General features: G+C 40.8%; 3 protein-coding genes across 20 annotated transcripts in view; 2 read left to right on the top strand and 1 right to left on the bottom strand.

Annotated features, from left to right (window-relative positions):
• Positions 1–20,877, top strand: part of LOC109416279 (sal-like protein 3) — a 50,457-nt gene extending 29,580 nt beyond the window's left edge. The window contains exons 1-2 of one of the 2 annotated variants that reach the window (XM_019690311.3): positions 17,792–19,616; positions 20,157–20,877. In XM_019690311.3, the coding sequence (XP_019545856.3) occupies positions 17,987–19,616; positions 20,157–20,200 (1,674 nt within the window). In that variant the 5' untranslated portion in view covers positions 17,792–17,986 and the 3' untranslated portion in view covers positions 20,201–20,877. Of the gene's footprint in view, positions 1–17,791; positions 19,617–20,156 lie in introns of those variants that run through there. The other variant, XM_062842981.1, reaches the window with a different exon arrangement.
• LOC109424083 (uncharacterized) overlaps positions 1–25,683 on the bottom strand; it is a 638,365-nt gene that overhangs the window by 237,531 nt on the left and 375,151 nt on the right. The gene's annotated exons all lie outside the window — the stretch shown is intronic.
• On the top strand, positions 5,583–7,988 carry LOC109416282 (zinc finger and BTB domain-containing protein 42). The gene is made up of 2 exons (XM_029880226.2): positions 5,583–7,441; positions 7,804–7,988. The coding sequence occupies exon 1, from the start codon at positions 6,029–6,031 to the stop codon at positions 7,436–7,438; it is 1,410 nt and encodes a 469-aa protein (XP_029736086.1). The 5' UTR covers positions 5,583–6,028; the 3' UTR covers positions 7,439–7,441; positions 7,804–7,988.

Raw genomic sequence — 25,683 nt, 5'->3', positions numbered from 1 at the left:
TGGATGATCAACAAAATTATGCCCTGGATATTCCTCATTTGATAGCAAATCTTCAAACTTGATTTATTTCAATTTTCACCGATAGAATATTTTGAACTAAGGCTTTTCTGAAAGGTTACATCCTAAGCTAAAACCCTATGGAAAAAGATTTTAGGTTCATGCAAGTTCGATAATACATAGGTTCCTGGTATGCGTGCCACCCTGAAACCACTCTGAAACACCCTGAAACGCATTGAAACGCCTTGAAATGCCTCCATAACCCCCATGAAACCCCATGAGCATCTGAGGCCCTCTACATCCTCTTGAAACGCTTTGATGCTTTGAAACGCCTCTGAAACCCCTATGAAATTTACGAGAAATTCACCTACGAGCCTTTGAAGTCTCCTTAAATTTTCCTGAATCCTCCTGGGCCGCCCTGAAACCCATTGAAATCCCTTGAAACGTCCTGAAATGCTTTGAATTGCTTTGTAACGCCTCTTAAACCCCTACAAAACTTCCATGAAATTCACCTGATAGCCTCTGAAGCCCCCTACAACCCATGTGAAACCTCCTGAAACGCATTGAAACGCCCTTAAAGGCTTCGAAAGGCCTCTGAAACCCTCATGAAACCTACGTGAAATTCACCTGCGAGTCTCTTAAGCCCCTTTAAATTTACCGGAACCTTCTGAAATGCCCAGAAACGCATTGAAACGCCTTGAAACGCCTCTGAAACCCTCATGAAACTTCCGTGAAATTCACTTGCGAGACTCTGAAGCTCCCTCAAGGCCCCCTAAACCTCCTGAATCGCATGAAACGCCCCGAAACGCCCCGAAACGCCTTGAGACGCTTTGAAACGCCTCTTAAATTCCTGTAAAACCTCCGCGAAAGCACAGAACAGAAGTGTATTTTCGAACAAAATGAAGTTTCGAGGTGGAAGTCGTGAAATTATCATGTTGCAATCACCGTCTGTCATTTGCTCGTTGCAAAGCAAATATGTTGCAACAAGTGAACGGCCGCTGTTGTTATATGACTTCCGATGAAAATATAGCGACTGGCCGTTGGTTTTTCGGCTATATCTCTAAAACGGTAAGAGATTCCATTTTGGCATCAAAGAATGAAAGAAAGAACATTAGTTTTTGCGCTTAGAAAAATTTTATTGAAAAAAATCTATGGTAAATACAGACGGTACTGTTCGGGAGTAACGTTACCCACTTACTACAACCCTGAACAGCTGCAACTGCTGTGAGAAAGTTACACACCCTACACAATTGTTCGAATAGTTTTGTTTTTTTTTTTCTGTATTAACGAGATTTTTAACCCTAGGCTAGTTCATCTCGGGACCCACGCTTTACTTCCCTTCCGAAGGAAGAACCCACATTGTCAGACGCGCCAACTTGGTCAAATTATTGGGGGGGGGGGGGGGGGGCAAAGCCTGGTTTTTCTGATTTTTTGTATGGGAAAATCGAAAAATCAGTAAAAATCGTCAAATATTGGGGGGGCAAAACCATGCTTGCCCCCCCTAAGTTGGCGCCTATGCACATTGTGTGAGTATGTCGGGAGTGGGATTCGATCCCAGGTCCTCGGCGTGATAGTCTTGTGTTTTAACCACCACACCAGGTCCGCTCCACAAAAAAATATTCGAATAGGACCTCATTACACATTAACACTTATGGCTCTCAATTGGGAGAGATTTCATGATGACCATATGATCGACAGGCCTTATGGGGGTTCATGAGAATAGGTTTAGATTTTAGTACCCACTAGCCAACGGTCGGGGTTAGATGGACTAGGACAATTTTTAACCTTCCGTAACTCGCGCGGTTGACTACCTGCGTCAGCATCACGCTAATGCTGAGTACAAAAAGCGAGTTTTTTTCAACGTGTTGTACAAAATACAACAGCGCGATCGCTCGATGGGTTAATATGTTAAATGTATATTCCTTTGTGTAAATAAATGTAAATTGACAGTACTTGTAATGTAAAATAAAATGTAGTTTGTATGGAACCGCGAGTGTCGTTGTTTGTACCAACGTGAAGAAACAAGTTCCGAAGCAAATGGATTGTCCATTTTGATGGACCAAAATAACCCGTCCCCTCCTTTAGATGGATTCGTGTTGGGGTTTGGAACCGCTTTTCCACTGCTCGGCTATCGAAGGATTCCCGGCGAAGGACTATTCCCCAACAGTACTTTTATCAGCATTTTCAATCGTTTTTTTTTTTTCTTTATGGTGAAAAATTTTCTGAAAATGTTTTTTCTCATTGTATTTTTATTGGATTGCTGAGTAATTTGGCGTTGATTTCACCAAAGAAGTATGTTCTACGATGCATAGTTTTTGAGATATGATTTTTTGAAGTTTGGGATGTTTTACAAAATTTTGAAAAATCGTGAAATTTTATCTAGCATTTTTCGGCAAAATAGTCCAAAATGATTATTTTTTTTTTTGAATTTCATATTTATATGATCATATATCCACGACCTCTAGCACTGGTGAATTTTCATGAAAATCGGAGAGCCTTGGGCCCAAAGTGTTCGGTAATAAAAAAAAATACGAGCTATAATATCAATATCATCAGCGATCCCAAGCAGCTAAACGTACTTCGTGAAAATCGTTCCACTCGTGTTTATCCCCACTTTCCTTATTACACCTTCTAACGCAATGTGTCATCTTGAATCGTATCAGTTTATTCGGGAATTCGTATTTGTACCAATTATTTTGACTATCCCCTGTATAAACTGTACATGCTCATTAGCGCCACTTAATGGCACATCTCCCAAATCAAATGGCTCATCAACTGTGAATGTTTAACCTACCGAACAACTCCAAAGACACTATCTTTCTAAGTAATCAGGATCCTGAGATATATTACATATAATATGTTCATGTTCACTAGCGCCGTCTTGTGGCAAAGTATCAAATCAAACGGTTCATCATCTGTAAGCCCTGAGATGTTAATTTCTTCAGTGTTACATCTGTTTGTCTGTGATGTCTCTTTGGGTTCATTCGAATAATACGTAACGCTAAATTCGAAAATTTTAGCCAGCTGTAACTTTTTGAAAAGGGCATCAAATATTCTCAAATTTTTACTGTAAGTTCATCAACTAGTTGTGTATCAGAGGTCAAAATTTGGGAAGGATCAGGCCATTCTACACAAAGTTATAAAGGTTCTAGAAAAAGGTATAATTTTCCGATAGCCAACTTTGAGCTGTTATATCTCCGGATTCAATGAACCGAATGCAATGAAATTTTGATCATTTATGACTCATATAATGAGCTATTAAAAACATTTGACTAAACTTAAAATTCTTCACACGAAAGAAAATTATTTCGATTAGAATATTTTTCTAATATAACACCAATTTTTCCAAAACTTCATCATCGTTTCAAAATTCGAAATAGTAATTATAGTTCATTTAAATTCCCTCTAATTGAATTGAATATATTTATGCTTCAAAGAAGAGCAACCAAATAGCCTTCATTAAATTGAAAAAATAATGGGATGCATTTAACAAATAGATAAATTTACTGAAAAAAACATGGAATAAATGAAATCGCCATAACTTTTTTTCTTATTAATAATTTCAAATTAAGTCAACTGTTTTTTTAAAGTTCATTATTTAAGCCATAAATGATCAAAATTTCATTGCATTCGGTTAATTGAATCCGGAGATATAGCAGCTCAAAATTGGCTATAGGAAAATTATACCTTTTTCTAGAACCTTTATAACTTTGTGTAGAATGGTCCAATCCTTCCCAAATTTTGACCACTGATACACAACTAGTTGATTAGCTTACAGTAATGTAATGAGAATATTTGATGCCCTTTTCGAAAAGTTACAGCAAGTTGAACATTTTTTGAAAAGTGAAAATTTTGCTTGTCCCAGTTATTTTGAGTATCCCCTGTATCTGTCGTACATCGGGATGCTTATTATTTATAGAGATTTTTTATAGTAAATTTAGAGAGCACCAATAGGATATGACGTCGCACAACCCAAACATATAGTGGTGCTAGTTAGCATTTAAATTTTATATTTTAGAGGAATCCCGGCTGCAATTCCTGGAGGACTGCCAGGGGAAATTCTTGCATCATGGGAGGAATTCCGAGGGATCCTTCTATGAAATTTTAGTTGAATCGCTGGTGGAGTTCCTTAAACAATCCCTGGAGGAATTCTTTGAAAACAAAATCCAGAGGATAAGTGGATTTTCTCGATAAAGCCCTGGAGAAACCCTGGTAACAATCACTGAAAGAATCCCTGTATTATTTTCGAAAAAAAAATCCAGAAGGAGTTCCTTCAAAAATCCCGGAAGAAATTCCTGAAGATACCGGTTGAGAATCTTGAGAGAATCCCAGAGAAATACCCGGTTCCCCAAAGGAATTTGTAGAAAAATTCCTGAAGAAACCTTGGAAGGAATCAAAAGAGGTGTTTTCGAACATGTTTTTTTTGTTAGATAAGCTGGCTCTCAATAATTTGTGCGAGCTTTTCAAAGATGCCGAGTTTGTATGTTTTCACTGGGCCAAAGTTATCAGTAAAATATACCCCATCGTCACCCGGTAGGAGTATTAATCACTAATAACTGCATCAATGGGTAACGCTTAGTCAGACGAACATCTTTACACAAAATACCAAAATTATATCTTTTCGTTGGACTGAGATATCGATTAAATTAATTGATTGTGCTGGAGCGCCATCTAGTGAGATGATTTCAAATCAGAAATCTATAAAATCTATCTATTGAAATTGAAAAATTACATTCATATAAATAAATCTGCCGAAGTCATCAACTTAGAATATTTTCTCTCGATCGATATATCAAGTACCTAACAAATGTATATTACATTTTTGAAATGTAGTTTGAAAGTCTTATCCATATGTAATCTTTGAAGCTATACTTTTGCCACCTGGTGAGTCAGTTCTGAAGTACCATCAAATAACAAGTATTGGTATTGTTTGTCATATTGCATCAAGACCTTCACCTCAAAAAAAGTTTACTTTCTGAGGACGTTTGTCGCTCAGGGTGTCTAGGATGCTGAGCGAATATGTATCTATTAGCGCCAGCTTGCAGAAAAACATTAGCATAATTTCATAATTATAATCATAATCAAATAGATTTTGATGTATTGCACACTTTTATGCAATTCAGTATCATAATTTCTATTTTCTACTACCCATTTCAGTATCATCATAATGACCTATTTTTCCGTACCGGTTCATTATGCAAGTGAAATGAGTTGCATAATAAAAAAATAGTTGCATTATAAAAAAAAATCATTGCATAAAATGTTGTATGGAACTCGTTGCAAAACTTGATTTTTCAGCACTTTTCGTATTTATCCAACTCGGCAAGCCACGTCGGATAAATGTACGACTCGTGCTGAAAAAATCAACTTTTTGCAACTCGTTACATAAATAACTATTGCCGAAGACACGAACATTCTATGCATTTTGAATATCAAGATATTCAAGCTTCCAATCCCTAATTAGAATACACACTAGCGCCATCTGCTGGACTAATTTCGATTCAGTTAATTTAACATAAGACTTCCCTTGGTTTGCAGAACAATTTTGTCAATTTTGACAATCATTTGTGCCGTGGGGCCAAAAATCGCCCGGTTCAACTTTGACATCGAGAAATATCCGTAGTACGCCATGAAACTATTGGTATTTTTGCACAAATATCTCATCGCGGTGTAGTTTGAAGGTACTGTAAAAATGGGGCCGATATGTCAATCCAAACTTGTTTGCGATAACTTCAAAGTGGCTCTGGGGTCCAATGGACCCCAGGTTTCCATTTGAGGGTTAAGCACGGTGTCTTAGAAGAGATGAGTACACTCTCGTCGTCATTTGCTGTGCTTCATTATAAGTATTAGTGCACGCAAAAGTTTTGCTCAAGAGCACCAGGTAGGTATTATATACCACAGTCGCTCTGATGGATGCCAGATGAGCTCCGATGCTGCCAGTATTCTCTAGTTTTGATCATCCAATGGTTGTGGAATTAAGGGACGATTCGCAATAGTGCTCGCTCGGTTTCAGGGAAAAGTGTTGTTCAAAATGGAAAGCTCATCATTGGATAATAGTTTACCTCATCTAGAGGATGTGGAGAACATGATCAATATTTGGTGCAATGAAAAACCGACAAGCGATGTTAGCGAAGATCGATTAATTGAGATGAAACAGTGGTATGACAATGAAGCGCTTACGATGGCTCACGAACAAAGTTATAACATAAGCATTAAGAAGGATGACAATGCTACTCCCAAAACAGTTCAGGTCTTCGAGGGAAGTTCCGTGAATTCAAGCGATGCTATTCAGGGGGATCAATTTGCATATGGTAGTGCTACGCTGACTCTCGTGCCATTACCTCCAATATGCTATGATAATTTCAGTTACGTTTCAACTCGCGTTCCGGGGCAAAGTTTCACGCCAAGTCCAGAAAGTCAGCTAGCAGTTATAGCAGGTTGCACTCATAACCAGCCGCAAAGTTTTATTCAGACGCAACCGAGCAGTGATCTTCAAGTCTTGCACCAATTGCAACCCGTACAGCTAGTATTTCTCAAGCCTGCGCCAAGCCAAGACATGAATGAGTTGCCAAACGTAGCGATCGTGGATCAAACTCCGCCTTGCATGTATGTGCCTAGTCAGGGAACCCCAGTTAACCAAATGATGATCACATCCGACGCGGAGAGTTTGGGGACCCAACAAGTTCAAGACTTCCCGACGATTGCAGCACCTTCAACGACTAGCATTTGTAGCGAGACAATATCGCCATCGAGTGCTGCAGAACCGGCCCCCGGAATGACTTGCGCAGAATATTTTTCATCAGTGCAACTAACTTTTGACGATTTGGATACATCGGATCCTAGTTCGGCCTACAGCATGCCGTCTTTCAGCTATGCTCAAGTGCTTCAAGCAGCTACGCATCTAACCCTTGCGGCCCAAACCGTTCAAGCCATCGATCCATCAGCGAGCCACGCCCAAGTTCCGGCTCTCAAAACACTAATCCAGGAGAAGAAACCACACAGCACCGAGATCCTTTGCAAAATCTGCAACAGGAAATTCTCCGGACCGGCCAATCTCAGTCAGCACGTGCTTCACAGGCACCATCAGGGAACCCGACCATTTCGATGCACCATCTGTGGGAAGTCGTACCTCACTGAGCAGGACATGCTTGATCATCGCCGGAACCACGATCCCAGCATGAAGCCGTATAAGTGCCAAAGTTGTGAGAAAAGATACCGGCATGGCTTTGATCTTGATCGGCACTCCGAAAAGCACCATGGAACGATGCCGTATGTGTGCATAATCGAAGGCTGCCCGATGGCGTTCTCGCGGCGTGATCACCTGAAGAGGCACTTAGATAGCCACGAGGGCCAAAGCACCAAACGACAAAGGGAGCGAGAGGAGGAGCGGGTGATGTCACAAAATGAGAAGAAGAGAAATCGCAAAGGAAGGGAAGAGTGAAGGGTAAGTTTAGTGTAAGTTTCGAATGAATTCATCGCATTGTAATTGCTTGGACAAACAGACGTCTTACCCAGTTTTTTGCTTCATCAATATAGGGAAACAAACTTTTCGTTATACTCATTTCCCTTAGTTCATTGTTTAAACGGTAAGATCAAATACACAATAGCTCGTAAATCGCTCACTCGTTTTGACTTGTTTACTCGTTTGCTCACTACCGCTACCAAGTGAGCACTTTGCGATGATAAGCATTGCATGCTTATGCTTTCGTGACGGCAGTTTGAAATGCAATTTGTTCTAAGTAATACGTCTGTTTGTCTGTGCTTCAATGTTTATACTTTTTTAACGGTTGATTTAACTATTCGTAGGAACGGACATCGGTGGCGCTCGCATCATTTTCCCTTTCCGTTTGACGTTTGATGCATTACCATCTCATGCGGACTTGACGATTTCCACATGGAACGAATTTATATCATGCATGATGTTTTGTTTGTGTGTGTTTTTGTTTGTTTGTGATAATTTTATAGAATGAAAACAAAATTTTTACAATGATTTCATTAGAACGTGTTTTATTATGAAAATGTATAAGCGCTTATTTCTCTGTTTTGTTTTAGAATTTCAACCTTAAAACGACAGCTTGCAAATTGACCTAACTTGACCTTATTAGTATTATTTCAAGAAGTGTTAACCCTCTTATACCCAAATTATTGATGTTGATCTTAACGAAACTAAAATCGATTTAAACATGCTTTGGGAGGTGATTCGTTTAAATTCGCGATTCTGTGAATTTTGGTTTCTGATTTTTCTATTTTTTTTATTTTTGAGCATCCTTACGCTTTTAGCACGGTCAAAGCTGGGTATTAGGGTGGCCCAAACTTATATGAAAAACAAAAATTTCGAAAAATACCAAGTCTTACCTCTTAAATCAGTTGTTTTGGACTTCTAGAAGCTACGTTCAAAATTTGAGCAAAATCGGTTGAGCCTAAGGGGGCGCTTAAAACGCTTGAAGTTTGTATGGGAAAACTTGGTTAAATGTATGCAGAAATTTCAAGTTTTCGAATTTTGCCGCTAGGTGACGCTGTAAGCGTTCAAGAAATAAACCTTTTTGTATTATTGTAGGTGTCTATATGCCAAAGATATTTGTCGAGAACCGCGAAGTGATCCGACGGCTGTGAAAAAAGTTATACCCTAGGCAAAGTGAGGCAAAGTATTGGGATTTCATTTTTGATATTATTCCTTTACATGTATTGGAAAAACAACAAAAAAGTTTATCCTCACTTTACGTAGGGTATAACTTTTTTCACAGACGTTGGATCTCTTCGCGTTTTTCATATAAGTATGGGCCACCTTACTGGGTATGCTGCGCAATTCAGATCCCATTGTGATCCACTAGCCTCTGCCCAGCAACTCCTATCCGTACCTCCACGTGGTACCGGCCGGAAACTATGAGCAACCTCAGGGAAGATCGAGTAACCAACCCCGGTGGGAGCTTTGGTCGTAGGCTGACAGGGAAGGGGATGGGGGGGGGGGTTTGCTTCGGCAAACCTGAGCGTCTGTTCTCCAGGAAGACCGGCTCACAACAGCGTCTGATCCCCATGTTAGGGGCGGCTGATTTACGTCTGAGTGCCAGGGAAGGACTCTAAGCTCAACTGTGCACTATGGTCCTCCGGAAAGTAGGGGGTTGGTGTCAGGCCCTACGAGCCAGCCGTAAAAAACATTGTAACGGAAAATCAGCAACAGAATAATACGAACCGAGACCAACGGCAACGACCCCAGCGAGCAAAAAGGACTTGCGATTGGAAACTCGGTACGTGGAACTGCCGATTTCTCAACTTCATTGGGAGCACCCGCATACTCGCCGTTCTACTGAAGGACCGCGGATTCGGCATCGTAGCGCTGCAGTAGGTGTGTTGGACAGGATCCATGATGCGAGTGTTTTTAGTATGCATCCTTTTATAGTTATCTTGCAATACGATTCGCTGGAGGAATTCTTCTACAAATTCTTGAAGTAGGGAAGTGGAACCATCTCGGCAGGGGTCCTATTTTGGGCACTTTTCTGCTATAACTCAGCCAATTTTGAACCAATTGACACAATTGTTGAAACGCGATGAGATACGTATAGTATCTAGCCGTGTACAAAATTTCAAGTCAATTGGTTTGGAATTGACTGACTCATAGCGAAGAGTGTCCAAAATACCGGCCGTTGCCCAAGTGGTTCGCTACCGTAATTAAAAACAATCTTCAAGTTATCCTGTAGATATTCTTGGTATCCCTGGAAAAGATGATTGAATGATTTCTTACATTTCTGAAGGAACTCCTGGATGAAATGAAGTGAACTTTAGAGGAATATCAGAAGAAATCATTTGAGGAATTTCTAGAGCAATCCCTGAAAGAATTTCTGGATAAATCCCTGAAGAAATTCCAGGATAAATCCCTGGACGAAACCCTGTATAATCTCTGAAGGAGTTCCCAGAGGAATCTCTGGATGAGTTTCTGAAAGTATACCTGGAGGAATTCCTAGATGAATTCTGGAAGGAATCCTCAGAAATGTTTCTGAAGAAATCTCTTAAGGAATCCCTAGAGGAAATTCTAGATAAATTTCGGGAGGAATCCTTGGAGAAATTTCTACTGGAGTTCCTGGAGGAATTGTGGGAGGAATGCCTAGAGGAATTTCTAAAGTCATCTCTTGCGGAATTCCAAGAGAAATTTCTGAAGGGATCCTTGGAAGTATTTCTGGAGAAATTCCTGCAGGAATCCCTGGACAAATTCATGTAGGAATTCCTGAAACAATTCCTGGACAAATCTCAAAAAAGAATTCTGAGAGAAGTTCCTGGAGGAACTTCTGGACGAAAAACTTCTGGCGTAATCCCTTGAGGAATTGCTGGAGGAATTCTTGGATGAGACCCTGCAGGAATTCCTGAAAAAATTCTGGATGAATTCTTGGAGCAATCCCTAGAAGAATTCCTGGAGAAATCGTGGGAAAATTTCTAAAAAAATCTTCAAAGGAATTCTGGGAGGAATCCCTGGAGAAAATTTTGAAAAATCCCTTGCAAAAACTCCTGGAAGAATCCTTGAATGAATTTCTGAAGGATTTCTTGAAGGAATCTTTGAAGGATTTCTTGAAAGAATCCATGGGAAAATTCTGGAGAAATTGGTGGAGAAATCCCTGATGCAATTCCTGTGGTAATCTCTGGAAGAACTCCTGAAGGAATCCCTGAAAAAATCCTGAAGGTATTCAAGAAGTAATTCCAACAAGAATTTCTCAACGAATGCCTTCAGAATTTCCTGGATAAATTCGTAGAGCAATTGTTGATATAAATTCTGAAGGATGTCCAGGGGAAATTCCTGGAGAAATTCCTGGAAGAATTCCTGAAGAAATTCCTAGGGTAACTCCTGGAGGAATTCCTGAGTCAATTCCTGTAAGAATTCCTGTATAAAATCCTGGAGCAATTCCTTAAATCCTTGGAGAAACTCTTGGAGCAATCCCTGAAGCAGTTCCTGAAGGAATTCTTAGGGGATATCCTGATGGAATTCCTGAAGGAATCCCTGCAGCAATTCCTAGAGGAAAATTTGGAAGAATTCTTGGAGGAATCACTGAAGAATGTCCTGGAAAAAATCTTGGATGAATTGCAGACAGAATTCATGAAGGAAATCCTGGGGTAATTTCTGGAAGAGTTTCTCGAGGAGAACCTGAAGAAAATCCTGGATGAAATCCTGAAATGAATCCTGCACGAATTTCAGGAGGAATCCCAGGAAGAATTCTTGAAGTAAAAGAAACTCCTGGAAGAACTCCTGGGGACCTCCTGAAGGAATTCATGGAGGGAGTCCCTGAAGCAATTCCTGGATAGGGGAACTCCTGGGGGAATCGCTGAAACAATTCCAAGAGGAATCTCTGAAAGAATCCAAGGAGGAATCTCTGGAAGATTGCCTGGATAAATTGTTGGAAGAATACCTAGGGAAATTCTTGGTGAAATTCTTGAAAGAATCTCTAAAGTAATTGCTGGTGACGTCTTTGGTGAAATACCTGGAGTAATTCCTAGAGAAATCCCTGAAGAAATTCCTAGAGGAATCCCTGAAGAAATTTCTGAATGAACACTTGCAGAAATACCTTAAAGGATCTCTGTTGACTTTCCTTTGGGAATCCCTGGAGAAATTCCAGGAAGAATACTCGAAAAAATCACTGGAACAATCACTGGAGGAATCTCTAAAGATATCCCAGGAGAAATTCTCGGAGGAATGTCTGGTGAAATACCTAGAGGAATTATTGAAGGAGTCTCTGGAAAATCCATAATGGAATCACGGAAAAGGAGGAATTCCTGAAGCATATCTTGCAAAAAGCCCTAAAACAATCACTATCGGAACCCTGCAAGACGTCCATGGAAGAATTCACGAAGAAGAAATTCCTGGAGAAGTCCCTTTGAGGAATTTCTGAAAGAATCCTTGGAGAAGTTTCATAACAAATATCTGGAGGAATTTCTGAAAGGGCCTCAGGTTTTCATGAAACTTTTTCCACAGGCAGGGCTCATGGATATATAAACAAAAAAAAGTTGAGAAAAATTCAGGGTCGCCTATTTTCCCGGAAAACTCAGGTGGAGTTTTTTTGTTTTCTTCTGACGCTTCTTGCTTCGAAAAATCATAACTCAAGAACGAAGCATCGTAGAAACTAAGTTTTTTTTAGAAAATGAGAGCAATTTTTCTAAGAAATCAAAAAAAATATGAACTGGAAAAAGTTTTCCACAAAATTATCCGTAGTTTAAAGTAGCGTAGCCTCGATCGATTGGGAATGTGCACAACAAATTTCACTGGGGATTTCTCGAGAAACTGTTTCCCAGCTCTTTCAATTGCTTCGGTAGACCATACTTCCGCGGGTCTAGTATTAGTTTCTGGATATTCCTGTCTGGAATCACTACACCGAATTCGTTCCGAAATTCCTCATAATTTTCCGAGGGATGATAAAATTACCCGTAAATTATTCTTGCAAAATTCCTGCAGAAGTGCATCCAGGATTTGCTCCAAGAGTTCTCGGCAAGTAGATTGAAGCGTTCTTCAGAGGGATTATTTTCTTTGATTAGATCAGGGATTCCTTCAAATCGAAATTCATGTAAGGTTTCTCTAGCCTCATACTTTGGATCAAAAGTTCCGTAGAAATTTCTCTCGAAAAGCTACATCCCTACGGCAACTCCTCCGCATCCACGAATACCTCCTAGAATTCATAAAAAAATCCTCAAGAAACTCTTCCAGAAATTAATCCAAAAAATCTTCTAAAAATTCCTCCAGAAATTTTTCCGGGAACTTGGAACTTGGAATACCTCCAGAAAGTGCTATGGGCTGAAATTTTTTCGGCATTGTGTTCAAAAACTTCTCCGGGAATTCCTCAACGAATTCCTCTGGTATAAAATCCAGAAATTGCTACGGAAATTCCTCCAGAAATTTAACAGGTAGTTCTTCCAGAAATTTTTCCAAGAATATCTTCAGACAATCCTCTGGGTCTCTTCATTGAGGTTCCCCAGAAACTCCTCTGCGAGATCCTTCAGAAACTCATCCGAGAGGTGCTTTAAATATTCCTTCTGGGATTCCTCCAGAAAATTCTCCGCGAACTCCTCCAGAAATTCCTCAGAGAATTACAATTTCCTCCGAGAATTATTTAAGAAATTACTCCACGAACTCCTCCAGAAGCACTTCTGGGAATTTCTCCAGAATTTCCTCAATGAATTCCTTAAGAAACTCCTCCGAGAACATCACCAGAATTCCTCCGGGAATTCGTCTCGCGGAGACAAATTTCGTTCATTTGAAACAAAAATATTCATGTTTATTCGGTTAACTGATAAAATTTTTAAAACTAAAATATTAATTTTTAAAACTTACTCCATTACATATTTATTACTACAATACCCATTGAAGAGTCCCCCGTTCCGCCGTCGAGAACATAAACAAAACTCTCAAGTTCCAGCTGCAGCACCAAACAAGATTTCCTCTTGCAAAAAAGTCAAGTTTCACCAAAAGTTTCCACGAAATCCCATTGATTTCGGGAGCGTATGTTATCTACATGATGCTGGCATTGAAAGTGCCACGAGGAAAAAAGGGTTTTCCTGGAGAAGGAAATGACTTTGTAAATTTTATTGGAAAGCAAATGTTTCCGTAGGGCCGACTTGCCATAAAAAAAAAAACAAAAAAAAAACATTTGTTTCTAGCATAACCCGTCAGAAGATGCATGTTTGTTTCAAAAATGGATTGAATTTGCTTCAAATGCGACGTTCGATTTGCTCCAAACAGTTTTTTTTTTTGTTGCCAGAACAAATTGACAATTTATTTGAGTTTACCTCAAATATTTTTGATATTACCATGTTTTTTTCTGCGTGAAACTTCTCCGGTAACTACACAAGGAAATTCCTCAGTAAATTCTTATAGAAATTTCTCCGGAAATTCCCGCAGAAATTCCTACGGGCTCCGGCTTACTGTTCTACAAATTAGTGAGGAAAATTCTCTAGAAGTTCTCCGAGAATCCCTCCAGAAATTCCTTTGTGAATTCCTCCACAAAATCTTCCACTTGGAACTTTGCTCTGAAGTTCCTCTTGAAATTTTGCAGAAATCCCTTCGGGAATCCCTCCAAAAATTTCTTCGAGAATTCCTCCAGTAATTTCTTCGAGAACCTATTCCGAGAAAGTGTCCAAGAAGTGCCCAGAGAAATTTCCTGATCTTAACCTCAGGGAATTCCCTCAAGCAAGCCTCCAAAATTTTCCTCAGGGATGACTCTATACATTTCTACACAGAATCCTCAAGAAACTACCTCAGGGATCCCTCAAGAAGTTTTCCTAGAAAATTCTCAAGGAACTCGCACAGAGATCACTGAAATGCCGGGGCCCGTGGTGTGGTGGCTGCTCGTTTGCTTCATAAGCAGATGGTCATGGGTTCGATCCCAGCCCCGGCACTTTCGTCAGTTGCTCTTTCCCCCTGAGAGCAGCTGAAACTGACCCTCTTCTGGGCCCATTACTCAAATGAACCCAGATACTTGGACATCAGCGAACGGCAACCCATAATGGACCCCCCATCGGACTGGATACAGGAACAACCAACGGCCACACATCAACATCCTCGAGCTCATCATTCTACCACAATAGAGTAGAAAGTGAAAGCAGCGCAACGGCCACCAGTTCGATATAGTACAATTAGAAATAGAATACATTTAGGCGCTTTACAAAGTGTATGTACAGCTTCCAATTGGAATTGCTCACGCAGTGCCCTAGTGGACAATAGAGCTGTAAATTAAGTTAAGTGATTGAAGAATAAAAACTTCAGGGATTCCTCCGAGGAACTGCTCTGAGACTTCTTCCCAGAATTCCTTCAAGAATTTCTCCATGAATTTTCCAAGAATTTCTCCAGTTATTCCTCCAAAACTTCTGCTAAGAATTTCTCCAAGTATCCGTCTAGGTATTTCTCCAGAAATTCTTTCAGGAATTCCTACAGAAACTCTGATAAGCCCTGCTCCAATGCTTCAGTCAAAAATTCCTCCAAGGATCTCTCCAGGAATTACTCAAGCAATACCTTCGGGGATTTTTTTAAGAAACACCTTCAGGAATTCTTTCAAGAAATCCTTCAGAAACTCCTCCAGAAATGCCTAGAAGAAACTGAAGGAATTCCTTCAGGAAATCATCCAAGAATACCTTCAAGCCTACTTTCAAGAATTCCACATTCAAGAATTCTTCCAGGAATTTGTTCAAGAATTTCTTGAAGAAATTTCTGGAGAAAATCTTCCGGTTGTACTTTCCGGAAGAATTCATGTAGTAATTTGTGAAGGATTTTTAAAAGAACAGCCTGGGGGAATCCTTAGAGGAATTCCTGAAGGATTTACGTGAGGAATTCCTGGAGTAATTTTTGATGTTATTAACCCTAAAAGGGATACCTTCATGGCCTCAGTTTCGTCACCTCGCTGAGTGTGTTCCATCAAAGACGAGCTCTGAAAGGCGCCTGGGGTCCAATGGACCCCAGGTATCCCTTTTAGGATTAAAAAAAATATTTCCTGGAGGAATTCCTGGAATATTTCTTGTAGGAACTACTGGAGTATTTCCTGGAATAATTCTTGGAGGACATCCTGGAGAAATTACTGGAGCAATTCCCGAAAGAGTTCGTAGATTAATTCCTGGAGGAATTCTTAGAGTAATTCCTGGAGTTATTCCTGAAGGAGTTCCTAGTGTAATTTCGGAAGGAATTTCTCCCGTGATTCCTTAAAAATTTTGGAGCAGTTTCTGAGGAAATCCTTGATGTCATTCTCGGACGAATTCTTAAAGTAATCCCTGGAGTATTTTCTTGAGGAATTACTAAAGGTTTCCCAAAGGGTCCTGGAGGAATTCATTAAGGAATTTATGGAGGAATTCTTGAAAAAAAAAATCCTTAAAAATCCCTGGAGGAATTCCTGGAAGAATTCTACGAGGAATTCCTGAAGAAGTTCCTGGAGGATTTCCTGAAGCAATTTCTGTTGGAATTCCTTGAAAAATTTCTTCAAGAATTCCTGGAGGAATTTCTGAAGTTATGCCTGAAAGTAATTTCGGATGAATCTCTGGAAGAGTTTCTGGACGATTAACTGCGGGTTTCTGGAGAAATTCTTTCAGGGATTCCTGGAGAAACTCTTGCAGGAATTCCTGGAGAAACTCTTGCAGGAATTCCTGGAGGAATGCTTGGAGAATTTCTTGGCAGATGTCTATGAGGAATTCCTGCAGAAATTCTTGGAGGAATACCTAGAGGGATTCTTTGAGGAATTCTTGGCTGCATTTTTAGAGTAATATCTGCAGAAATTCTTTAAAAAATTCCTGTTGGAATTCTTGAAGGAATTCTCCCAGAAATTCCTGGAGGGATTCTTGTAGGAATTTCTTAAAGTATACTTGGAGGAACTCTTCCAGGAATTATTGGCGGAAATTCTTGGAAAAATACCTGGAAAGATTCTTTGAGGAATTCTTGGAGAAAGTCTTGATGGAATTCCTGAAGGATTTTTTGGAGGGACTACTCCAACAAAGTAAAGAGATTCAGTAGAGCTTGTGGAGCTTGATGCTCTTGATGACTTAATTCCAGAATAGTTTGGATGACCTAGATCACCAAGTGAATGTTACTTGATTATTAGAATTGCAGTCTGAGGCTCTACAATAAAAATATCCATAGATTTACAGATATTGCGACCATACCTCAAAGCACATTGGGTCCGTTTGTTTGCCAGTGGACACCCAAATAGCAACGCATAGAGATACTCGTAATATTATGAGGTGCAACAGACACAATCTTGAAAGAATTATGCCGATAGAGTGCACAGAAACAAGAGTAGAGCCTGTAGACCTTGAAGGTTCTAATTCCAAAAATAGTTTGGAAAGCCTGGAATGTATATTCATGGGGTATTGTAGTTGTGCACTGAGGTTCCAGCAGTAGTATAGACTACATCCCACGAATATGTTTTTACAATTTAGGCATGATACATGACCGTAACCAAAACTTCAATGTGTTTTGGAGGCCATTTGTATTTCACGGAATGTTCAACTACCATAAGTTACTCGTAGCATTGTGAGGTCTAATGGACATCAACGTGACTAAGTTTCTTGAACAGAGTGAACGAAAATGATGGCAGATGTTGTAGATCTTATAAAAATGAATTCCAGAGTAGTTTGGACGACCTAAATTACCCAATTCATGTACCATGAATTTTCTAGGAGTACTTTAAGGCTTTCTGAGTACCGTAGACTATGTTCTTTGCTTTCATCGTGCATAAAATTTAGTATAGGATGTTGGATTTGTGACACAAACTACAGAGTACTTTAGAGGCCTTAGAATAGCTCTTGGATCAAAACTTCAACAGACTATGAAGGGTAGTAATACATTGCAAGTCAAGGACCAGTGAAAACTATTGATAATTAGCAATACGATGAAATTTGAGCAAAAACATGTAGAGTTTATAAAAAAATACAAAAAAAGCCACGTATTTTCGGCTACTAGCAAAAGGGGGATGGTGCAAAGGGGGGAGATACCATGCAATTCTTAGCACAACTATTCCCCTTGACTATAAAAAAATCCATGGGTCAATGTTTTAAAACAAAGAAGGTATTGCATTTCTGCCAAAAGTAGATCGTCCCGGGTGTTAACGGGTTAATTATGCCCCCTGTTCTCCCCGATAATCACGAAACGAATCCATCACTGAAAAGCCGTTGATTGGCTATTGGATGCTAATTCTATGGTCTCAGTCATACTCAAGTTGATCTATTTTGACCGCCTGTGTATACGAGCAGCCACGTTCGACCCAAGAGAATGAGTATTAGCACTAACTGTGTGATAGATGAAGACATGGGTACACTCTCAAAATCATTTGCTGTGCGTCGTTACTAGTATGGGTACAAGTAGAAGTTTTGCTCAAGAGTACCAGGAGAGACAGGTATCATAAACCACAGTCACCCATCTGCCAGATGAGCTCCGATGCCGCCAGACAATGTTCTCTAGTCTTGATCATTCATTGGTTGTAAAAACAAGGGACGATTTGATATAGTACTAACTCGGTTCCAGTGGAAAGTGTTGGCCAAAATGGAAAGCTCATTATTGGACAACAGTTTATCAAATCTAGAAGATGTGGACAACTTGATCAATAGTTTGTGGAATGAAAACCTGTTAAGTAATATTAGTGAAGATCAGCTAGTAGGGGTAAACCAGTGGTACTACGATGGAGCGCCTCCGATGGGTCGTAAACAAAATGATAAGGTATCCATTAAAAAAGATGGCATTGCTATTACCAAAGCGAATCCGGTATTGGAGGAAAGTCCCGGGAATTTAAGCGATGCCATTCAGAAAGATCAATTTGCATATAGTAGTATGAGTCAGCATCCCGAGACATCTACTCCGATGTGGTATGATTACTTGAGTGATATGGAAACCGTTGTTCCGGTGCCAAGTTTCACGTTAGGTCCAGAAAGTCAACCAACAGTAATGGTGAGCTCCACCCAGAACCAGTCGGCGAGTTCTGCTCAAACACAGTCGACCAGTGGAGATCTACAGGTGTACGAAACTAATGGTGCCGACTTCAGAACGAAGCCAATCGAAACAGATGTTCATCGAAATTGGTCTGATGTTATGCAGGAGGATAAAATCGAACATTTGCACAAATTGCAACCTGTACAGCAGGCACATCTCAAGCCTGTGTCAAGTCCAGACCTGTTAAACGAAGCGATCATAACTCAAATTCCGTCCTGCAAGTCTACGTCTAGCCAGAGAACACCACTCAACCAGCTGATGACCACACCCAACGTGGATAATTTGAGGACACAGCAAGTTCAAGACTTCCCGACGATTGCAGCACCGTCAACGACTAGCACTTGCGACGAGACAATATCGCCAATCGATGCAGCAGAACCAGCTCCCGGAATAACTTGTGCAGAATATTTTTCATCCGCACAATTCGCTTTTGATGATTTGGATGAATTGGAGCCTAGCTTGGCCTACAGCATGCCATCTTCAAGCTATACTCAATTGCCTTCTTCACCATTCTGTAATCAAGTAGTTACACATCCAGCCCCTGTGGCCCCAACCGTTCAAGCCATTATTCCATCAGCGAGTAACGTTCAAGTTCCGTATGGGTACGTCCGTCCAGCGGCTGGTAACAGCAATGTCTACCCGGTTCGGGAAGTCTACCGAATCGATGCCCCACAGCCTACGGCGACTGACAAGTCCAACTCGGAGAAAATATATGGCAATCGCAAAATCCCATATGGCACCGAGATCTACTGCAACATATGCAAGCTGGAATTCGGCAGAAAGAGCAGCTTCAGGCAGCACGTGCGTCAAAAGCACCAGGAAGCCCGGCCTTTCCGGTGCAACATCTGCGGGAAAACGTACCTCACAGAGCGGGCCCTGCGTGAGCATCGCCGGAATCATGATCCCAGAATGAAGCCACATAAGTGCCATAGTTGCGAGAAAAGCTACCGCCACATGAAGGATCGTGATCGTCATTTCGAAACGCACCACGGAACGCCGTCGTATGTATGCGTGATTGAGGGCTGCTCCAAGGCGTTCGCACGGCGCGATCACATGATGGCGCATGTGGTCTGCCACGAGAACCGATTGAAGCGGGAGGTGGAAGGGCCGGAAATTAGAGCAGAGAGGAGGAAAAACCAGGCAATCGGGAGAAAACAGATGAAGGAGTATAAACGCTGGAGTTTAGGTATGCTTGATTTCATTATAGGTTAGGGTATCGCTCACGTAATACCTGCCAATTTGGTGAACTCCCAGGACTGCGGTTCTTGTGAAGACAGGAAAACATACATATGCGCCATCAAAACACCAAAGTGACACCAAGAGAATGTGTCTCAGCGTGAAAGACAGTTTTGTGTCAATCCATCTAGGTCTGAAGTGAACATCAATAATTAGTTGGACTAACAGACGTCTTGCCCGGTGTTTTGATTTATCCGTACACAAACAACGTATTTACTATCCATTTTTCAACAGTTAGATCAAAAGTATTAATACTCTGTAGATCGCCAATCGCTCGCTCGCGGTACTCGCTTTATTGTTTTGACTTGTTTGCTCGTTTTTTATGTTTCCTTACTACCGCTACCTGGTGAGCGCTTTGCAAAACACAGCGTGATAAGTATTTGTTTCGTTACGATGGTTTTTATTGCAATGTGTTCTAAGTAATTCGTCTGTGTGTTTGTCTATCAATGTTCTTGCTTCTTTAACGTTTTTTTCTTTTATCTATTTGTAGGAATGGACATCGATAGCGCTCACATCGGTTTCACCTCCGTTTGACGTTTGGCGCACAACCGCCATCTTATGCCAACTTGACGGTTTCCCCACGGAACGACTATATTCCCGTAATGATGATTTTTGTTGTTATTGTAGAAAGCCATACATCCGTTTGTCTGTGATAATATTAGAGAAGAATAAAAAACAGTATACAATGATTTTATAAGTACAAAAAAAGTATTATTATTAAAATATAATGCTTAAGCACAGACAAACAGACGTAACACTTGCTTAATTCCCATCGACCACGCTTTTAACGATCATTTTAAATTTTTATAGTTGTGGCTTTCACAATCAGAGGCGCGCGCATCGTTTTTCTATGCGGTTGACGTTTCACATTAGCGCCTTCTGTTGACGATATTGCTCAACACAGTGATTCGTGCAACTTTTCCACCAGGTGATGGTAGTGTGAACTGGGCGATGGATTTCCATTAAAATCGTTCAAGGTGTTACGTCTGTTTGTCTGTGGCTGTGTTTATTTCTCAGTTTCGTTTCCGAACTTCAACTTTGAATTGATAGTTAGAGTTGTTCACGTTTTGTTAGTTATTGTTCCGAAGTTAGTCAATTTTTGCTTTGTTGTTAGAGATTAGAAGAAATATTTTCCGTTTCAAGTAATCAAACCGTAGTAGTAATCCATAGAAGAAAATTTTCAAGAAAAATCAAGAAATTATTATTGTACATATTGATTTATTTTTGACCGAAGTCCATATGTGAAATCAAATATTCCTAGCAAAAGTTCGCCGAAGTAAAAGCTTCGGCATTCTAATAGAAGCGTCGCCGACACAGGTAATTCTTATGTGTCGGTGAACCCCAAATTAGAATGCCGACGCCGAACTTCGCTGAAGTTTTGATTTCCGAAGTTTCAATTCTCTCTTGCAAGATAAATATCACGCGTCGAAGTCGAACGCCGTGGCTCAACATCAAGCTGCTGCGTAACGTAGAAGTTGCTCAAGACTACGCGCAGCAGTTAGTTAGCAGTGACCCTACAAACGGAAGAGCAACTTGGCGCAGCTACGCATTGAGACGGCTGGAGGGACATCCGTTTCGCCATAGCTAGTACCTCAACTGGAGCACAAGGCTTCGCAACTCCGAATAACATAAACGACTGGTACGACGGCGAATGTGAACAGTTGAAAAACGAGAAGAATACAGTATGGGCGAGAATGCTGCAACACCGTACAAAGGCGAATGAAGCACGTTTTGGACAGGTGCGGATCAGGCAGAACTCAATCTTCCGGAGGAAGAAGCGTCAGCAGGAAAAACAAGATCGCGAAGCGATGGAAGCGCTGTACCTTCCGCGCTAAGGACACACGAAAGTTCTTTGAGAAGCTGAACCGCTCGCGCAGAGGCTTTGTGCCACAAGCCGACATGTGCCGAGACAATCACGGGAATCTTCTCACGAGCGAGCGTGAGGTGGTCGAGAAGTGGCGGCAGCATTACGATGAGCACCTCAATGGGCGACGTTGCAAGCACCGAAGGTGGCGTGGTAACAGATCTTGGAATATGTGCGCAGGACGAAAGATGTCCAGCCCCCAGCCTCCAAGAGATTGAGGAGGAGGTTGGCTTGTTGAAATACAGCAAAGCCGTTGCACAGTGGGAAAAATCGACCCAAAAAACGGATCTTTTAACGCCGCTGGTTTCGGTACGTGAAGTTGACCATTTCTGACATAAAAAATTACGAGAAATCGATTGGTGCTAAATTCATTCACCGCACGGCACGGGAAATGGTTCATTTTGCCCCATTTTGCCCCATTTTGCCCCATTTTGCCCTTTTTTTCATACTAAAAGAGAATCAAAATGTACCTTCAAACAACCAAAACGACTGTAGATCGTTGAAAATAGCTGCAGGTGTAATTGGAAGTTAATAGCAATAATAAGAATACATGAAAGATCCTTTTATATGCTTATTTTGCCCCATATGCCCCAACAACTGCTGTATATTCACAATTTGTCCTAATTATGAGATGATTTTTAATATTACTGATTTGAAGTTGATTTGTTTGGCATAAACAAAAAGTGCTAGAACTATTGTCACCAGAATCATCTTCGGGAGTTGTCCAATTTGCCCCATTTTGCCCTATTTTCATGAAAAAACGAAATTTAAAATGTATTTATGAAAAACATATACTGCTATGGAACGTTGAAATTAGTTTTAGGTGAAATTGTAAGCTAACATCAAGTTATCATGCACATATATGAAAGATATTTTCCATATTTACCCTTCATGCCCCTAAAGCTGCTGGATAATAACGTATTTTGTATGGTTTTGTTATGTTGCTGGATGCAAAACATGAAGTCGATTTTTGATATACATATACAAATGCGTTTTATCGATTTATGCTAAAACCATTCTCGGAATGGTATGAATAGCTGTTCATTTTACCCCAATTTGCCCTGATTTTTTGTCATGTGATGAATAAATTAATTTGCCCTGATTTTTTGTCATGTAATGAATAAATTGATTTCTTATTGATTGATTATTAGTATTGGTACTGAAACCAGTATTATCAAAAAGACATATATTAGACTTTTTCTGTAATATCAGCTTTTGATGGGGAATTAAGGGCATAATAAGCATTTTAAAAAATATGTCAAATATGCGCTAAACTGATAAAATAATGCGTCTTAAAGCACCAAATTATCAATATTCAAGATGCCTAATTTAATAAGTTGTTTGCATATTTGCCACAAATTAAGATTAAGATTAATGCTTATTATACCCTGAATTCCCCAAAGTCATATTTTTTAACTGTCCTTTCGATTACATTGGTTTCAATTGGTACCAAAAGTCCAACAATTCGCACATAAGCAAATGCGGGAAATCAACTCATTCATGAGGCGACAACAAATCAGGGCAAATTGGGGTAAAATGGACAGCTATTTGTACCCTCCCGTGAATGATTCAAAGCCAATCGATAAAACGTATTTGAATATTTAAAAAATGATCCAGGACTTCATTTATTGCAACTAGTGACATTACAAAACAATAAAAAAATGTTATCATCCAGCAGTTTTGGGGGCATGTAGGGTAAAATAGGGAAAATATCTTTCATATATGCGTATGATAACTGTTAGCTTCCAATTGCTACTAAAACTAATTTCAACGTTTCATAGCAGTATCTGTTTCTTATAAATGCAATTTAAATCTTATTTTTCTATGATAATAGGGCAAAATGGGGCAAATTGGACAACTACTGAAGATGATTGTGATAATTACAAATCTAGCGCTTTTTGATTATGCAAAAAAAAAAACAATCAAATCAGTAACCTTAAAAATCCATTTTAAATAATGTAAAATTCACAATTTCCAGCAGTTGTTGGGGCATATGGGGCAAAACAAGCATATAAAAGGATCCTTCTAATATGTTTATGATTTCTATTAACCTCTCATTACTTTTGCAGCTATTTTCAATGGGCTGCAGTCGTGTTAGTTGTTGGAAAGTACATTTTGATTCTCTTTTCGTATGAAAAAAGGGCAAAATGGGGCAAAATGGATCACTTCCCGTGCCGTGCGGTGAATGAATTTAGCACCAATCGATTTCTCGTATTTTTTTACGTCAGAAATGGTCAACTTCACGTGCCGAAACCAGCGGCGTTAAAAGATCCGTTTTTTGGGTCGATTTTTCCCACTGTGGCGTTGGAGCAGATCGATTATCAAGCGAGATTCTAAAATACGGTGGAGAAGCACTGGTGAGAGCACTACACTGGGTCATTACCAAGATTCGGAAGAAGGAAGTATTACCGGAGGAATGGATGGAAGGTATTGTGTGTCCCATCTCCCATCTACAAAACGGGCGACAAGTTGGATTGCGGGAACTATTGCGCGATCACAAAACTGAACGCTGCCTACAAGATACTATCTTAATCTTATGGCGCCGATTGCAAGAGAGTTTGTTGGGCAGTATCAGGCTGGATTCATGGGTGAACGAGCTACAGCGGATCAGATGTTGCCATCCGCCAAGTGTTGCAGAAATGTCGCGAATACAACGTGCCCACACATCACTTGTTCATCGATTTCAAATCGGCGTTTGATACAATCGATCGAGAACAGCTATAGCAGATTATGCACGAATACGGATTTCCGAATAAACTGATACGATTGATCAAGGCGACGATGCAACGAGTGATGTGCGTAGTTTGAGTATCAGGGAGACTCTCGAGTCCCTTCGAATCTCGCAGAGGGTTACGGCCAGTTGATGGTCTTTCGTGCTTGCTGTTCAACATTGCTTTAGAGGGTGTAATAAGGAGAGCGGGGATAAAAACGAGTGGGACGATTTTCACGAAGTCCGTTCAGCTGCTTGGTTTCGTTGATGATATTGATATTATTGCTCGCAAATTTGAGACGATGGCGGAAACGTACATCCGACTAAAGAGTGAAGCCAGGGGAATCGGATTAGTCATTAAGGTGTCGAAGACAAAGTACATGATGGCAAAGGGTTCCAGGGAGGAATCACCGCACCCGCTACCCCGAATTTCTATCGACGGTGATGAAATAAATTCGAGGCGGTTGAAGAATTCGTGTACTTGGGCTCACTGGTGACCGCCGACAACGATATAAGTAGAGAATTATTATTATTAGCTTTATTAAGGAGATTTTCAGCCCGCAGCTGGTTCATCTCCAAGTCAGCAGAGAAATTCAGAGGCGCATTGTGGCAGGAAATCGTGCCTACTTTGGACTCCGCAGAACTCTACGATCGAATAAAGTTCGCCGTAACACGAAGTTAACTATCTACAAAACGCTGATAAGACCGGTTGTTCTCTATGGGCACGAAACATAGACCCTACGTGCAGAGGACCAACGCGCCCTTGGAGTTTTCGAACGGAAGGTGTTGCGTACCATCTACGGCGGAGTGCAGATGGAAGACGGGACTTGGAGATGGCGAATGAACCACGAGCTGCATCAGCTGCTAAGAGAACCAACCATCGTCCATACCACGAAAATCGGGAGGCTACGGTGGACGGGTCACGTCATCAGGATGTCGGATAGCAACCCGACTAAGATGATTCTCGAGAGTCATCCGACCGGTACAAGAAGACGTGGTGCGCAGCGAGCTAAGTGGCTCGACCAAGTGGAGGACGATCAGCGGACCCTACGCAGAGTGCGGAACTGGAGACAAACAGCCATGGACCGAGTGGAATGGAGACGGCTACTATGTACAGCAGAGGCCACCCCGGCCTTAGCCTGATCGGTAAGGTAAGGTAAAAAGTTCGTATATGGTGGCCTCACAATCGGATCTCCAACGTCGATGTCATCAAAGCCTGATAGTGACAGGAATTCGGGAGCAAAAGTGGAGGTGGATCGGCCACGTTCTACGCAGGGGTGGAAACGAAATCTGCAAGCAAGCGTTAGATTGGAACCCAGCTGGACATCGCAGCAGGAGTAGACCCAGAGGCTCATGGCGGCGCAGCCTCAACAACGAAATAAAGCAAATCGACAGAAATTTTGGCTGGCAATCGCCCAGGATGAAAATCTTTCAACTCGGCCC

The sequence above is a fragment of the Aedes albopictus genome, chromosome 3, assembly GCF_035046485.1.
Source record: "Aedes albopictus strain Foshan chromosome 3, AalbF5, whole genome shotgun sequence".
Lineage (NCBI taxonomy): Eukaryota > Metazoa > Arthropoda > Insecta > Diptera > Culicidae > Aedes > Aedes albopictus.
This window is presented reverse-complemented; position numbering and strand designations above follow the sequence as displayed.